This window comes from Haliotis asinina, chromosome 15, assembly GCF_037392515.1.
Source record: "Haliotis asinina isolate JCU_RB_2024 chromosome 15, JCU_Hal_asi_v2, whole genome shotgun sequence".
NCBI classification, from domain to species: Eukaryota; Metazoa; Mollusca; class Gastropoda; order Lepetellida; family Haliotidae; genus Haliotis; species Haliotis asinina.
In genome coordinates this window covers 5,222,856-5,242,010 of record NC_090294.1, presented here as the reverse complement: position 1 = coordinate 5,242,010, position 19,155 = coordinate 5,222,856, and the positions used below count along the sequence as shown (strand labels likewise).

At 39.0% G+C, this 19,155-nt stretch overlaps 1 protein-coding gene across 1 annotated transcript in view; it reads right to left on the bottom strand.

Annotated features, from left to right (window-relative positions):
- Positions 1 to 4,842: 4,842 nt before the first annotated feature.
- LOC137266327 (mucin-7-like) overlaps positions 4,843 to 19,155 on the bottom strand; it is a 36,708-nt gene continuing 22,395 nt past the window's right edge. The window contains exons 2-5 of the mRNA XM_067801814.1: positions 10,916 to 11,009; positions 10,209 to 10,385; positions 8,771 to 8,936; positions 4,843 to 8,619 (exon numbers count right to left, since the gene is read on the bottom strand). Of these exons, the coding sequence (XP_067657915.1) occupies positions 8,157 to 8,619; positions 8,771 to 8,936; positions 10,209 to 10,385; positions 10,916 to 11,009 (900 nt within the window). The 3' untranslated portion in view covers positions 4,843 to 8,156. The remainder of the gene's footprint in view (positions 8,620 to 8,770; positions 8,937 to 10,208; positions 10,386 to 10,915; positions 11,010 to 19,155) is intronic.

Genomic DNA, 19,155 nt, shown 5'->3' with positions numbered 1-19,155 from the left:
CAGCGTATCCTGTTTGCATGGAATGATGCTTGTGTTCTCAGTCCCTGGGTTGTCATGTCCAAACTCGATAATTTTATAAAACTTTGAAGACAAAAGTGAGTGTATCTCTACACCCAACTTTAGAGCCGCCAATGTGTTTGTGTTTTGGCATGTATTTACGATCAAACTGGAAATAGATGTTGCACTTGTTCAAAGTATGTAAATAGTACATTGATACTGAAATAATACTCCGACCTACTAGGTGAGTAACTGAACTAGTAGTAGGTCTTGGCTTGCAGCACCGATCTAGAAAATCTACACTCGTACACTCATATCGCGCCATAAGAGATGGAGAGTAACTAAATTATGTTTTTTTTCATTAACTTGAATCCTGCTGTTATCAAAATGAAAACACCCCATGAGACAACATCTTCGCAAACGTGTATGTCGTCGTCACGGAAACAGAAGTGTAAAACGGGATTGCTACAGACATCCACTCTGGTACTATTGATAAGAACCAATAAATGCAGACATGAAGTGTTATAACATTTACTTTACATGTGTACAACAAGCCATTGCATTGTAAACAGGGGGCGTTGATGTCCCACGACGCTGGATATGAGTGAGTGAGTGAATCGGTGTCTGCATGCGTGAATACATACATGAGTGAGCGAGTACATGAGTGAGTGACGACTTAACCACTTTTTAAACACGAGGTGTTAATGTACTGTGATGTTACCAACCTGGATTTGAGCGTGTCGGCGTGAGTGAGTGAGTGAGTGAGAGAGTGACGACTTAACGACACCCATGAGAGAGAGAGATAGAGAGAGAGAGATGACCATGATCAGTGACCACTTCCAGTCGACACTTGTATAGTTTGTCATGTACAATCAGATAGTATACAAGAATAAATAAATTTTGTGAGATTGTGGTGTTGGTCCCCGGTCTGGGTAAACTGACCACAATCAAGCTAAGGATGAAACTGTATCTCTGGACCTATAGGCTTACATGGCCAGGGTCACGCTGACTGAGACATAAATATAAACAGTAATTGATGAGAAGTGGCAAACTTGCTGAGCTCGTTCAGAATGTCTGATAGACTATGTACATGACAGTGGTGATTAACAGGGGAGACTAGCATCTTGTAAGCAATGACAGTCAGGGGATTGTAGACATATAGTGCATATACTAGCATGATGCTTGATTGTACGACGTTATGAACAATATTCCAGCAATATCAGGTCGGGTTACATCAGATATGGGCTTCTCACATGTCATGACGTATCGAGGCTACATAGTACACAGTATGAAGAATGAGTTGCTCGTTGAAACACGTGAAAGCTGAGACTAGCGTTTTTCTAATATTCCTATTATTCCAAATAACCAAATCAGATATTTCCATTTTCATCTAAATATGTTTGATTGTTAATGGCGCTGTATAAAACATACTGGTTTATAATATCATACTGGAGATAACCGACATTCGTATATTTGTATTCAACATGTGGCCTTGTGTCTTCATGCTAACAATAACACGCGTGTCCCTTTCAATCTGTCCTTCATCTCGGTAGTAACAATTGTTCCGAGTTAGGCTTTGAAGTTTCGTGTGTACATGAGCACATGTTACTGAATATTTCACAAGGATAATAAGATATTTTATTCAGATATAAACCTGGCATATATGCATCTTTAATTCAGTTTATTGTTTCATGAAACGTCTACTCTATCAAAAGAGCATCAAGGTGCTATGTTGCAGCATCACGTGGTATATATTCGTCTTCATAGTTTGTGGGAAAGACAAAGTGTAAGATCTGTATGGGTTCCCCAAATGGTACGGGGGAAATGATTACACGACATATGCTGATGTTACGAACTCCTTACCGGTGACAGTTTTTTATGCTTGTTCTGGTTATCCGTTTTGACCAGAGCCGCTTCTGAACGGTCTATATGTAATGGCTGTTGAGTGTGGAAGCCGCTGTGGCTGATTGGTTTAGAAGGCTAACTTTGAGTGCTGTCGATTAGGTCAATGACTGATGGTGTATGCTCAAATCCCGGAAATATAAGACATGTTGCTTCACGGTACCCTCGGAATAATCAGCTATTGATGTGATTATCAACGTTAATATTATTTTAACAATTATAACGTGACAAAGTAGTCTGGCACCGTGTTTCGTTTGACCTTTATGCCTGAACCTCTGTTTGTAACGGAAGTGAACATACGTATATACTATTGCTAAGTACGTAATAACTATTAATATCGCATTGTGTGAAATGGTAGAATATACTCGTGTAAATAAAATGTAGTGTAGACTAAAATGTCTGTTTCGGTGGGATAACAACACGCGCCTTTCTCATCTCGCTGAAACGCATCCAGTTCATATATTGGGCTGGTATGGAAGTTTGCTTCATGATGTTTTACAAACACTATGCCAGTTCTCAGTTCATATTAAGTCGAGGGAGATAATATTCACACCAGTATCGTAATATCTATATTACCACTCGAGTGGGTGATATCAGCACGGTCTGCGCACAATCGCTATTATTCCTGTGTTATAAATAATCAATGGTAACACTGTCTGGGGAAGTCTAGTGTTATTCATTTCGACTAATTCGGATGTGAGCTAGACGCAATGCAATCCGTCACCAACAGGGTTACCACATCCACAAATACGAGTCGGTATTTGCACGGACGTCGCGTAGATTTTACGAGTGCTTCGAAAACGTTTCACCCAATGGGTAAAGTTTCTATATTGTTCATTTTTATTGAATATTTTATCACATCCACGCAACTGGTACATCCTCAAGCCGCTAGTATTTTTCCCTCGATCAGTTGATATCAATATCAACGGCAGCATAGCATTATCAATCTCAACTCCCTGGGGAATATACAACTCTTGCTGTGTGTTCCATACATTACCCATTGTAAGCAGGTATTTAAGATACAGCCATAATGTAAGGCAGTCACTGAGGTGAGGTGATTTAGGTGTAGCCTCATGCCATCTTCAAGATCACTGCGCCTCTATATGGACTCCCCTGTGTGTGAGTGTATGTGTTTGTTTGTCTTACATCTGTTTGTCTGTCTCTGTGTTGTCTTTTACTAGGGCCTAAATGTTCAGAGCTATTTTAGCACTAAAATAGTCACAAGCAACAACAGCTTAAACAATCTAGACCCTGGACTTAGTAGCCACAGTTTACTGACTAATGTATCCCCTTAGTACTGAGTCCCACTCAGGGTTGAAACAGGTACAGTCCTTTCATATGTTTGGTTATCTATGAAGGTATGAGTTAGAACTGGTCTTCAGTAACCCATGCTTGTCATAAGAGGCGGCCAGCGGGATCCAGTGGTCTGGCTTGCTGACTGCCTTGACACATATCATCGTATCCCAACTGCATAGATTGATATTCATGCTGCTTATCCCTGGATTGTCAGGTCCAGATCTGATTATATACAGACAGACACCATATAGCTAGAATATTGCTAGGACAGTATCAAAATGAACTCACTCACACACTCATAAGTTTGGTATGATGCAGCCAGGGCCTGGACTGCCTTCCTTCCTCACTTGTGGGAGACCATCTGTCCACGAGACCATGGAGGTTGTCATAACAGCAACATTATGCTATTAAGTTTGGTATGATGCAGCCAGGGCCTGGACTGCCTTCCTTCCTCACTTGTGGGAGACCATCTGTCCACGAGACCATGGAGGTTGTCATAACAGCAACATTATGCTATTAAGTTTGGTATGATGCAGCCAGGGCCTGGACTGCCTTCCTTCCTCACTTGTGGGAGACCATCTGTCCACGAGACCATGGAGGTTGTCATAACAGCAACATTATGCTATTAAGTTTGGTATGATGCAGCCAGGGCCTGGACTGCCTTCCTTCCTCACTTGTGGGAGACCATCTGTCCACGAGACCATGGAGGTTGTCATAACAGCAACATTATGCTATTAAGTTTGGTATGATGCAGCCAGGGCCTGGACTGCCTTCCTTCCTCACTTGTGGGAGACCATCTGTCCACGAGACCATGGAGGTTGTCATAACAGCAACATTATGCTATTAAGTTTGGTATGATGCAGCCAGGGCCTGGACTGCCTTCCTTCCTAACTTGTGGGAGACCATCTGTCCACGAGACCATGGAGGTTGTCATAACAGCAACATTATGCTATTAAGTTTGGTATGATGCAGCCAGGGCCTGGACTGCCTTCCTTCCTCACTTGTGGGAGACCATCTGTCCACGAGACCATGGAGGTTGTCATAACAGCAACATTATGCTATTAAGTTTGGTATGATGCAGCCAGGGCCTGGACTGCCTTCCTTCCTCACTTGTGGGAGACCATCTGTCCACGAGACCATGGAGGTTGTCATAACAGCAACATTATGCTATTAAGTTTGGTATGATGCAGCCAGGGCCTGGACTGCCTTCCTTCCTCACTCGTGGGAGACCATCTGTCCACGAGACCATGGAGGTTGTCATAACAGCAACATTATGCTATTAAGTTTGGTATGATGCAGCCAGGGCCTGGACTGCCTTCCTTCCTCACTTGTGGGAGACCATCTGTCCACGAGACCATGGAGGTTGTCATAACAGCAACATTATGCTATTAAGTTTGGTATGATGCAGCCAGGGCCTGGACTGCCTTCCTTCCTCACTTGTGGGAGACCATCTGTCCACGAGACCATGGAGGTTGTCATAACAGCAACATTATGCTATTAAGTTTGGTATGATGCAGCCAGGGCCTGGACTGCCTTCCTTCCTCACTCGTGGGAGACCATCTGTCCACGAGACTATGGAGGTTGTCATAACAGCAACATTATGCTATTAAGAGATACCTATAACAATGAACAACCAAAACCAAGGACTGATGACTTAATGAGTTTATAATATGAGGTATAAAACTGTACAATGGTGATAAGGAGTAGTATGTCCCTGGATATGCATGCATGCACACATAAATAAAAATGCATGGTGCTAGTGTAGGCCATAGAGGGGATATCATCTTCAGGAAGCTAGCCAAGAACCCCTCAATCTACATACATACATACATGAACAGTAAGTGCAGCTCAAGCAAATGATTTATGTTGTGAAGTGTATATGATTTGAACTAAACATCAGGAGTAATAAGAAAAGTAAGAGCACCTGTTACACAGTGAAATATGTTGCCACTTGTCCAGTCTGATTACAGCAGCTCTACTACTGGCGCTCTATCAACTACTGACATTCAGCAGTTGGTGGGCTGGGACCACCACCACTTCATGTTAGCCGTCAAAAACAGAAACTTGTCATAAGCTCCATAAAACTGAAACTTAACCTCTCAGTTCAACCTATGTTTCCTTTACTTAAGTATGAATATACTTTTCTGAAGTAAGCCCTTTGAATTATACTCTCACAAACCATTTCAGAACACCTAGAATCTGACCCCCCAAACTCCACACCAACCACGTTAAGATGACATATGTGATGTATACCGTATCACACTTCATTGCTCAGTCTCTACCCTTCTACTAATATGCAACATCTGTAGATTGGAAGACAAATTTGTTGAAAGTTGCACAAATAATTCAGAGCAAAACCAGGAAAATGGCTTCCACTTCTTCATGATTTGTGACAAAGACCTGGTAGGTGCACTATGACAATTAGACAAGAACAATTTCATTTCGTGTTTCATGGATATTTGTCCTCAGAAAACACAAAGGCTTGAGGTAAAATAAATAAAAATAAATTAACCAATCTAAGCAATATTCCTAGTAAATACTCAAAGCTTTTTACTTTTGAAGTGTATATGGGGCAAAATTTGAAAACAAGAATTCCTGAAAATTTATATTTTTGGCCAATAAAAATATAAGGATCTTATTTTTTCTGTGGACATAATCCTTTTCAATTTTTTATTCTTGAAAACTTACAGCAGATAGATCTGTAAAACATGAAATAAAATTGGTCTGGCCTCAGTTGAATAGATAAGAAGGAGTTATTGAAGCCCTCTCATCCTATTGTAAAAAAGGGCAACCTAATGTCTATCATTTTTTCATCCCCACACTTATCCTGTTCCCACCATATACACGTGCATGCATATAAACAAGCATATACACAAACATATATATAAAAAGATTCGTTGGTTGATAAATGTATCCTCAGATTACTTTCCGTACTGGATCTTGACTGTCTCTGTCCCTCACAGCTGACTCACTGAAGCTATGTTAGTGATAAGAATCTTGCTGCAGGTGACTTTTAACTGAGAGTTTATCCTAAATGTAATAAAATTAATCAACCTTAAAACAATTTTTGAAAGATAAAGTGACATTTCTGGACCATACTTATAATCAGGTGTTTGTGCTTGTAACTAGAAGAGCAAACTGTTATGAGGCTTAACATGTTGTTGCTTCACGAACACTATGACATCCATGCTATCAGTTTGACTTAAGTACTCATATCCTGATTAAACCAAACATACACAGCATGAAACAATATATTATATTTGTTTGACATGAGGATTGTGAGAAATGCTGTTCTCAGAAATATTTCAATCAAATTACAGAATCATATCATGGACCAGACAATCTTCTGATTGACATTGAACCATACAACCGGACAACTGACAAGAACCCTGACCATCCATTCATTTGCACTGGCAGCTGGCGACCCCAAACAAATATGTAAATATGTAAAGAGTTCATGTATGAATCTTTGCAGAAATCTTGAAGAAGTACCATACATGATAAACAGACTGTATCATATTTGGATAAAGAAAGCAAAACAAACAATAACAATTTGACATTCAGTACCAGAAGCATTAGCACTAGTAGCTTCAAACATCAACTCGTAATCACAAAGTTTCAGGCACAAAGTTTCATCCATTAGCAAAACAATGTAAACAAATAAATATCATTGCTTAACACAGGTTACACAGAGTGTGTGAGTTTAGTTTTACGCCACATTGAGCAATATTCCTATAATATGGCTCACAGAGAGAAACTTGAGTAGCTATGAGATGCTAGCTTATTATGTGAATCAGTAAAATTGTGGCAGTTCAGAGGACATCAGCTGTTGAGCAAAACCTGATTCTAAGTACATCTGTGGTAACAAAACATTCTGGTTGCTAGGTGAATTTCTACTTTGCCACTAAGCAACTGTTCTGGTTGCTGAGGCTAATACTGTGTATATATCCAAGATTGAAGCACCAATTCCTGGAACGAGATACAATGATACAACAAATATGAAATAAAACCCGCTTAACATCACTTTGATAGACACAACACTTATATCATATAAATTTGTAAATTCGATTCTGAGCACTTAAGAAAACACTCAATAAAAAAGATTGATAGAAAAAGATCAAGCAGTAAGACACTTGGGAAATATTATAGTCTGGGTTCACACAGAGATCAAAGGTAGATATACCAACCATTACACACACAGCAAGTCCACTGAGATCATACCTGACAACCTACAGTATACTACTTCCCTAAATACTCATGTAGTTTATCATTCAGCTATTATTAATATATTGATTCTCAAAGAACATAGATTTTAAGCAAACATTTGTTGAGTAACTTGTTTTGATTTTCTTTAGATGATGGTATTTTTCACAACTTTTCATGTAATAGAAATGCTTGACTGTCACTCTTGTTCAAAATAGTACATATTCCGACATAAATATTCTTTCAGTCACAAATCTTAGGTATGATATGAATTCTGATTAGAAATATGTCTACATGTATTGTATTCAACAATCAAGGATCACTCACCATTCTATACTAACTAGATTATTCTGTCAGGACTAAATAACGAAACAACAGTCTCTATTTTCACACATATCTCGTTATCTCACCAGCTATGCACAGGAAGCCATGATGCTGGAGTTACTAAAGTTATCTCCCTTTCACAACATAAGGCAAGTAGGTTTGTATCACAGATTCGATGGCAATGTTTTTTTAAGGCATATAGTTTCGTTAACTTAATGCTTTTCAGTATGGATTAACAAATCCAGTTTTGCACACCTTTTGTTCATATGCATCAGTCCTCACTGGTTCAAGCAGCCACGGACTTTGTACACAACATATTGTTGTACAATTGAGATATGCATAGAGTTTGTCAACCGAGAAATCCTCAGAAGCACCAGACACTGAATGTTGTTGTTTCCAATAGAAACAAAAACATTTTTGTCATATGAGCTGTCTCAGGACCTTGCAGATTCAGCAAGGGTGGTGCACATGGGTGTGGACTGCATGGGGGAAGGGGAAGAGGCAGTAAAAGAGTTTGTTGATGTAGTGGCAGGGACAGATGATGTGGGGGATGGGAAACTATTTGATGGTTCTGTAACTAAGGATGTGTAGGTGGGAGCAGTGCTTATGTCGTGGGGTAGTGAAGATGTGGGCGTGGCACTACCAACTGGACTGGGGGTACAAGGTTGTAAACTAGCTGCAGAACTATGGGATGTGTGTGGGCTGGGGACATGTGACTCAGAGGGACAGGTGGTGGGGAGGATTGGGTGAGGGAAGGGCTGTGAGGGTGGAATGGGGATGTGGACGGACTGTGCAGGTGTGGCCTGGGTGGTGTAGGGGGGTGGGGGTTCCCTCCACTGGTCGATGTCAACAGACACAGCTGCCTCTTCTTCATTGTCAATTAGGCTTGCTTGTGGTCTGAAAGAGAAACAATCCAATGAACTAAATGTTGAAGGTATTTCTATATATTTCAGCCTAAATTATACACAACTTACTCAAAAATATGTTCTGTCATTTCACCATGAGAATGTTGTGTAATATGCCCTAATTATTCATTGATCGAACTTACGCATCATTAATAGTTCTCAAGACAGGAAGTGACTGTGATGGATTATGGGAAGATTGTTGTCCACCAACAGATGTCTCTGGTAGTCTTGTTTCATAAAGAGAGTTGTAAGGTGGGGGATCTTTAGGCATGTCTTTTGCCTCGTCATATGTTGGGAGCCTCACTCGATCTGGAAAATCAAGAAGATAACTTCTGATAACATACAGAAGGTGACACTAAGGCACCACAACTTCTGATAACATATAGAAGGTGACACTAAGGCACCACAACTTCTGATAACATACAGAAGGTGACACTAAGGCACCACAACTTCTGATAACATATAGAAGGTGACACTAAGGCACTACAACTTCTGATAACATACAGAAGGTGACACTAAGGCACCACAACTTCTGATAACATACAGAAGGTGACACTAAGGCACCACAACTTCTGATAACATACAGAAGGTGACACTAAGGCACCACAACTTCTGATAACATATAGAAGGTGACACTAAAGCACCACAACTTCTGATAACATTTAGAAGGTGACACTAAGGCACCACAACTTCTGATAACATACAGAAGGTGACACTAAGGCACCACAACTTCTGATAACATATAGAAGGTGACACTAAGGCACCACAACTTCTGATAACATACAGAAGGTGACACTAAGGCACCACAACTTCTGATAACATATAGAAGGTGACACTAAGGCACCACAACAATGCTGCGTATAATAATCTATTGTCATGAGTTCTGACTTTTGCCCTGATTAGGTGTCCAAGTTTGTCACCAACATCCTGCATGTTTCAGCAAAGTTAAAAATGAATGTTAAAAATGAAATTCTATTCAATATTAAATTAAAATGTTTGAATGAAATAATGCAAATCGACTCTCCTGCCCTCTATCGGTTCAATATTATTTCAAGCAAACCCCACAGAGTTATGTCCTTTATAAAAACATGCGCGCAGCTTATGATCGAAACCATGTGCGACAATTTTTAATGTACAAAGCAATTGCGTATTCCATTTTTGGCAAAGGTTCTCTGTTTGCAAATCATAATTTATAACAGGATTTAAGTGATAATGAGATTTTTTCAGAGAGTGCATGTTCCCCAAAATTTAAAATATAGGCCAAAATATTGTCCACATTCTGAGATTTCAAATATTTGTAAATGAGTTGGTTTGTGCAGTATTCCATTGTGACCTGATATACAAGGCGACAGTGCTGGTAAACCCAGGAATATGATCAGGGCAAACCAGGATTTGAACACCTGTTGGGAATCGAACTGTAACCATTTAGCTACCCCAGAGCCTCAGATGAAGGAAGAATGACAAGTAAGTGAATACGAATATGACAGTACCTTGTAATCACGTCATTTTGAAAAAAGTCATTTGCATTTATATATACAGGGCATAAATAGTTCATCTGCATGAAGGATATCAAAAACTCACCTGGATCAAAAATAGGTGTTATGAAAGCAGCATCTAGTGCCTGTGCGATCCTTGATCTATTTCGTGGTCTCCCTCGATTTCCCCGTCGAGAGGGAGACTGACGACGACGAAATCGTTTTTGCTGATATAGACAACAGCAGCTCAGTAGGATTATTAATGCCCATATCAACCAAAACCCTGCAAGTGAACAAAGAACAGCTTGAGATAAGAACACACTCCCCTTATATTAATGTAATGTAAGGTATAGTGGAACATGGCACTTGGATGAAGTTAAAGCAGTTTCTGATACTTATCTATGTGGTCTTTGGAACGTAATTCAATAGCCAACAACAAATTATGAGGACAAGTCTTTTTGTCATGTAAAATTAAGATTACCTTTCATTTGGACGAACAAACTACTGGTATGTCTATGAAGACGTTAAATTTTATACATTCATGTTTTCAAAATCTTGTAGAAAACTGATAGAAAAATGATAAATGCCAGTCATTATCCAATTATATAATATTATGACTGAAAACAATTTTCCGACTTGAACAAACTTTTCCTAAACAGTATCATAATTCCAAATACTACAGGTTCCAGTACCACTGTAACAGCAAATGCTGAAAAGGTCATTCTGAAGATCCCTACAGTATATAACAACCAAGAACAGCAAAATCACTACTACTGTCTATCTAAGTATTTATAGTGGAAACTCACTACTCACACCAAAGTTCATAATAGTAGGCACAGCACTTCCCCTTGCCGCAGCAGTGTCCTTTGTCGCACCACAGGGTCTTTCCATTACAGTACTCCTGGGCCTGGAGAGTAGACATTAGACAGTCAGTAGACGTCACAGACAGACACAGATAAGACAGTCAGTAGACACAACACAGATCAGACATTTGCAACATAACACAGATCAGACACTTGCAGACAGATGACATTTAACAGTCATTCAGTAGATATAACACAGATCAGGCTCATCCAGACAGATGATATTTAACAGAGAAAGACATGACAGACATACTATAGGTAGATAGCACTATCTACACTTATGGGTAGATAGCACTAAATAGTCAGTAGGTATAACGCACAGGAGACACTGATAACATAGACACTTACAGGTAGATGGCACGGGCTATTGAGTAGACAAAAGGAGACATTAAGACAGGCGGCAGTCAGAAGACAAGATACTATACAGAGTAATTGAACATGATAGGTAGATAGTAGACAATAAACAGAGACTACTAAATGGCCTTCCATGTAATACCATTTTTATTAAACTAAAGGAATTCATGATATGGTTTAAAACAGAGAAAAAATAGATACACTTCTGTCATCATTATTTAAATCATGTGAGTGAGTGAATGAGTTTGGTTTTACGCCGCTTTTAGCAATATTCCAGCGATATCACGGCGGGGGACATCAGAATTAAATCATGTGAATTTACCCAATAACCTAACATATGAATTTGATCAATCATTTTTTTCTCCTTTTATACACAGTGGAACAATATTCAATTACATAAGAAAATTTCTACTCCTTAAAGTTCATGGCAACACTTAAATAACGATATCATTATTATACATGTTTCACTTTGCAAAACAAAATTATATATAACTCACAACAAGCCAAAAAATACGATAAAAAGTCAACAAAATAATGGTTCATACAAAAACTACTCTTTATCAGAAATTCAATGTGTTATTCAGTTGTGCATGCGGAAATCTATTCACTACATGTTTCACATAAATTGTATGCTTGCCAACCCAATTAGTTGTAAACATATTTCAGTAAGATATGTTGTGAGGAAATTTCTATGATATGGTAAATTATCTAGCATGGCAAAGTATCTCAATGACTAAAATTATGCTTGGATTGGGTCCTCTGCGATTTGGATGACAACATGCCATCATACGCCATAGACTTTGATCTGTATCAGTCACTGGAATGGCTGGTCCAGATTAATTCATTAATAGGTCATCATGACATCTCTGGGACATATCTGTGTATGGGACACAAACAAATCGACAAACTCATCAAAAATGTCCCTACTCACCTGGCCACTACCATGTGTCAACAAGTTATCTCCCCTTGGATGAACAATGTCCATCCTCATCGTCAGAATATCTGCCTGCAGATGTTACTCTGATTTCATCCTACATCTTGTTTATATGTGCACTCTCTGACATTACAACTGGAGAGTCTTCACTGGCTACATAATAAAGAGAGTTCCTTCCACTCCCTGAAAATATCACATCAGGCCGTTGGTAAATTTTCTGTTTCCCATTTACTGCCTGCTCTCTGTCTACATCATAATTCAATTTAAACACCATTACCAAGATATACTGATGTTTAAAATTTCACTAAACTATATTTCATATATTTTTTACCCCCACCCATAGATGTTTTTTGAGGTTGGAGATGAGGATGAGAAATATATATAATATCGATTGCCGTAGACAATTTATGTGATACATTCTTCTCACACTTATCAGGTTTATCACCTTATTTTGTAATTTGCAAATACAAAATATCAAGTATTAAAAATATCCAGTCCATCATAAGGCATGTTGCAAGATGCATGTTTCATCATGACTGCTATAGCATCTAGTTAGATAAATATAGCTTTATACTACTTTACGTGATATGAAACGTTCAAAATACATGTCTAAATATATTCACACATCTTCAAGTAATTTTGGCTATGAAAGTGGCCCATTACCGTTATTACTAGCAACTTTGCTTGATTATGTCAGCTCCTTAACATGATCCCACAATTTGTACACATCGTCTACTCGCTGAATCATGATTGTTTTTGTAGCTGAGGTTACCATGGCCTGACCTAACAGTGAGTGAGTGAGTGAGTGAGTGAGTGAGTGAGTGAGTGAGTGAGTGAGTGAGTGAGTGAGTGAGTGAGTGGGTTTTTTTGCTGATTCTCAACAGTATTCCATCAACATCACAGCAGGAATCACAAGAAAAGGGCTTCAAATATTGTACACGTGGGGAATCGAACCAAGGTCTTATGGATAATAAGCAAACACTTTGACCACTAGGCAACCCCATCGCCCCAATCTGATATCAGATTCCTCCAAGCTGAAATGGTGCCAAGCAAGTATCTTGCGTCCTTCATTTGCAAATACTTACTGCTTATAGGCACGATAACTGACTGTAGATCCTAACTGATGGTAAAGTTTGGCTCACAGAATGTCAGCTTGCTTCAAAATGTGTTTCTCGTCCCCTGGTGACAGAATGAAGTGTTGTTTTCGTCCCGAATTATCAGCGAAGTTCATTACTTATTACTTCCTTCATGTTGTCAGATTCCGGTAATTGGAGTGTCCTCCCATTAACTACACCCTTCCCAACCTATTCAACCATACACCCTTTAGCTCTCATCCATTCACTCACCCACCCCAACCTATTCAACCGCATCTCCTGGTAGACAAGCTGTGTTGACATATTTTCGTCATAAACTGTACAAGGTCACATCCACCAGTCAGAGGTAAACTTTATGGTTCACCACGGTCATAAGGTGATCTGCTGTGTCACTGTGTCACTGATAAGTCCTCCACAAGATTGCAAAAAGCAGAATCCTTCCAAACCACTGGGCAAAGTTTAAAAACTTCGGAACAAAGGACCTGTAGTTATGCAAAACGTGTCCTTGATGCATAAGTTGATGATTCTATAAATAACACTCATGGTATTAAAATATGGTGGCGATTACACAAGAATTATATCAAAACAAATTCAATAAAATCATTGTTTCCATCAACTGTCAGCAATAACATAATTAATGACAGTCAACAACTGCTGATGTACTCAAATGGTTTGTCTCACAACAATCCCAAGTTGCTGATCCTAACGCCGATATGCCTGGTTTTGAACCATGTGAAATCAATCATCCAATGTCATCTATCACAATATGTAATGGAGATAATCAAGATATTCTTCTGAATCTAGATCCAGTGAATGCCTGATGGCACTGTAAACATCATACTCAAACAAACATCCCCTCTAACCCCACTGTCAGCTATGTTGTTCATATTTCCCTTCGTAAGGAAACGTATTCTACTTCTTGAAGCTAGCTTCAGTGATTCCACTTCATCAGAATGGTGATGAACATCACCATTCAAACTATAGACCTGTAGCATTAACAAGCTGTGTTGATAAAGTTTTTGAAAAATGCATTTTCAAATACATCTTCAACTCCTTTGTTGATAACAAAACCTTAACAAAACCCGCAATCTGAATTTTCTCGTATGTACAGTAGACCAAAGAAAGGAAATCAGAGCCGTATTTTGTGATGTGTGTAAAGCCTTTGCCAAAGTTTGGCACAATGGTATTATTCATTAACTTCATGCTTATGGTATATGGGGAGAACTTTTGGAGTGGTTTGAAAGTTATTCACAGAAAGTGCAGAAAGTGGCAACAAATGGTTACAGTTCAGGCATCAAATCTGGGGAGCTGGTGTACCTCAGGGTTTGCTTTTAGTACTGCTTCTGGCCATCACTTATATTAAGGACTTTGTTGATGGTATAGATACAAACATTTATATTCTTGCTGATGATACATCAATATATATTATAATACATGATCATACTACCGCTGCTGCAATAATTAATGTTCAGTGATTTGGCAAAAATCTCAGGCTGGGCCAGAAAATGGTAAGTAAATTTTAATCCTATTTGGAGAGAGTATAACTTTCACTTGTAAAACAAAAGATTCTGCCAGGCTGAAGTAAAATTACAGAAGAAGTTGATAACCATTAACATTTAAGTATGATAATTCAAAACAAGACCTGTGAAGGTCTGGGGTAGAATAGACCTTCGGCAAACCCATGCTTGCCACAAAAGGCGACCATGCTTGTCGTAAGAGGTGACTAATGGGATCGGGTGGTCAGACTCGCTGACTTGGTTGACACGTCATCAGTTCCCAGTTGCTATTTAAATAATATATGCTCATGTTGTTGGTCACTGGATTGTCTGGTCCAGACACAAAAATGTACAGTTCGCCACCATATGGCTGGAATATTGCTGGATGTGGCATAAAACTCAATTCACTCACTCACTCACTCATTTAGGTGACATGGTAAAGAACATTAGTCCAAAGATTCATTGAGAAGTTTGTCTGAGAAGTTTGAAAATATATTTTATCACTCTTTGATTGCTGCTGTCATATTGAGGATAATAGTATGATTGAACAGGTGACTTTACTGGAAAATTTACATTTATATGCATTAAGAACTATATGTGGTTCGTGGCACCAGTTATGATAAAATATATGAGGAAACCAATAACAGCACACTGAAGGAAAGACAATATCATTCTAAACTCATACCTCACAATTTAAATTTTGGACTAGATTTTGTCAAATACATTGTCGCTTCAAGCCATTCTGTAGTGACCTGAATGCAGACTGATATAATGAACATATATCAGAAACAGCTACATGTTCATGTGGTAACTATAATGGACTAGCTTTTCACATGTCAGAACTATCAAAATTTAAGAACAATGTATTTATATATTCAAGGATAAGATGTGAAAACTACTTTATACAGTAACAGCGCATTGAATAACTCAACAAATAGTGACAGTTTCAAGTCATTACACCAGTTCATTTCTGAAAGAAAGCATTTCCAGTGATTGTCATTTTTGCATATATATTCAAAGACAGGTTTTACAAAACCTGTTTTGCTACGGCAACTCATTTCATTGCTAGGCAACACTATAATAACCAGCATGTTTACTATTCCGTCATTTGTCAGAGTGTCCTTTTGTCTCAGTATTATTCTTTTCTTTGCAGACTGTTTCAATTATGTATCCAGCTACACTGGAACAGTGTACTGGACTGGTGTTAATATGAGACACAAGGCTTGTTCGCCTATTCAGGATTCTGCTTTGTTGGAATAAGAATATGTTTAAACTCGAGGTCATCTGTAGTCAATATTGCTACAGGTGACAAGGAGTCAAGTTCACTGCCATCCTGCATGCTCTCTCTCTCTCTCTCTCTCTCTCTCTCTCTCTCTCTCTCTCTCTCTCTCTCTCTCTCTCTCTCTCTCTCTCTCTCTCTCTCTCTCTCTCTCTCTCTCTCTCTCTCTCTCTCTCTCTCTCTCTCTCTCTCTCTCTCTCTCTCTCTCTCTCTCTCTCTCTCTCTCAGAATTCTAATATTATTTATTCATAAATGTCAATTTCTTGGTCAATATGCCAAGAGATAAGAAGCAAAATACACAGAAGAAATCATGTGAGTTCATTTATGGGTCAGTTTCCAAAAAGAACCTTGAAAATAAAGGTTTAACGTTTAATGAACATACAAACATGTTTATTAAAACATATTTCAGTAAATTTGGTTATTTCATTTTGTTTTCATTTTTTGCAAACTGAGGTCAAGGTCAAAACAAAAGAACTAACTGAAGGGTCTTTGAGATGCATTGCAAAAGTGATGAGTCACGGAGTAAGTGTGATGAGTCTATTGTTTGCTGGGGTCACACTTGTCACAGCTTGATATAAACCTATTATCAAGGTACAACATGGGGTTGGGAGGAGTGATCACCATCCAGACAGTTGCCACCACACACAATAGACCAGCATGTCTCATAGGAGACATCACCACCCATATGGACAATCCCTCACGTCAGCACTCTGACATGGAATACCTTCCATCCAGGCTGACCACCCTTGGACCTGGCAGTCACTCCTACTTCGTGACCTTCACAACATATATTTGACAAGTCATCAGGCATTTTGTTCAAAATTGTTTGGTTGATTTAAATAAACACCAGAACAGACAAATGCTTTCATTTTCAGAGAGTACTGTCATGTTGTTGCCATGACTCCTGAATGGAGTAAGATTTTAAACTTCTCTCATGTCAACTTTACCGCATTATTACTACAGGCAAAATAAGAAATGGATTTTACAAACTGTACCCATATAAGGATCAAATCAGGGCCTTTGGCCCTTTAAGATCTGGTTTAGAATTGGTCCTCGGCAACACATGCTTGACATAAGAAGTGAATAACAGGATCAGATTGTTAGGCTCACTGACTTGGTTGGCAATTGTCATCATATCCAAATGCATAGATTGATGTTTATGATGTTGATCATTGGATTTTCTGATCCAAACGACCAATCAAGGTCCTAGGGTAGAATAGGCCTTCTGCAACATATGCTGGCCACAGTGCAGTATTAAATAACAAACAAACCCAAAAACCCCACCACAGCTCCCAGTGACTACAGCCCCAGTAGCTATATACTGCCAGATAAAATGACACTGATGTTGTATATGGTGGTTTATCGTCAATCATCAGTCAGCTACAACCTATTCTAGTTTGTAGTTCTTTACATACCATGCACATACAAACATCCACAATCATCATAAGGCCTGTCGTGTAAGGCAATGCAATTTACTGTGAGGAGTTGCTTCCCTTAGACACATCAGAAACCTATGAGCTGTAGTGCCGGTTTAACAACAATCTTGTTTGCATGTTAGCACCAAACCATTACTCGTGGGTTTTTCATAAAGTGGTTAATGAATGAAACAAGCTTGACTTCTGGTGACCTTCTGTAAGACTGAGAGATACCTGGGACAATATGTGTATTCAAAGTGGCACAAAATCCAACTAACCAACTCATTAGTATCACATCCTCAAGCACTACATAATGAAATCAGCACTTGATATCTGGGAGACATGTTTAAACCGCCATCCAGCAATATCTAATATATGTATATACACATGAAATGGGGTGATGGTTCTTAGGTGACCATGAAAAATGACAAAATTTATAGATTTTAAGAGCATTTCCAGCAAAACTAATTCAGCACTTCAAGAAAACACCAACAGTCACAATCTATCATGGCTCCAGACCATGAGCACCATGTCCGCGACTTCTGTCAGCTTAGAAGTTTGATCCAACATCTGACTTCACGCTGAATTGGCATGTTGATTAAATTCCATCACATTTCAAGACTCGCCATGAAAGAAAATGAATATTTCTAAAAGGATGAACCAACTCACTGGATGGTGATGGTGTAAGTCCATTGTGGTATTTCCAGCACTCATCAAGCAGTGTGTCCAAGCTACTGGACAGCAATTGGTGCCACTTTTACTACACTAGCACTACTGACAGGTGCCCTCTGACATTGGACTGACCCTTTGAAGGACTCACAGACCAGTGACAACCCGGCACTTGCACAATAGATCAGATAGCTGTGACCTGGTGGTCAGCTGGAACAGGCCTCAGGAGCCATGGACACAAAGATGACCTCACATGACCCCAAACACAGCCAATTAATGTCTACTTAAACTCCTCTACTCCTACCATGAAACGAAGGGTATGAACACACATGAAATGCTAATATTCTAAACATGGCCAATAAACTAACTGGCACATAATGCAGCTAAGGCAACTTTGGTTTTCGCAAGGAAATACTTCTAATTTGGTTACAAGGGTAGACTTTTGCATTTTTAGGGAAAAATGTAGCACTTGTTAGGGAAGATTTTCATATATGTTAGGGAAGATTTAGCATTTGTTAGGAAAGGCTCGAGTCTTTTAGAGGAGACTTTCACATACACTAGGGAAAACATTGGCATTAAATGTTTGTGAGGACTTTCATACATTCTTGGGAAGACTGTAGCATTTGTTAGGGAAGGCTTTCACACATTAGTGTCATCTAAAAGAATGATCTAAAAATTGATTAAAATTTGAAAATCATCCGACAGTTCAGAGAAAATCCAAACTCTGAACAGACCACCAACAAAAGAAAATCTCTTTAATCATGGTGGATTTTTTAGCTCCATACGTTCCAACCGCAGGGGCTCAATGAATCTCCGAATCATCCATTGCTGACCACATCAGAGACCAACCACAAACCTCACCATCAACTAGAACAACATCAAGATCTTAAAAAAGAACCAATCAGACTACAAAATCTGCAAGCTACTAGAGGCAGTGTCTCCACATCAT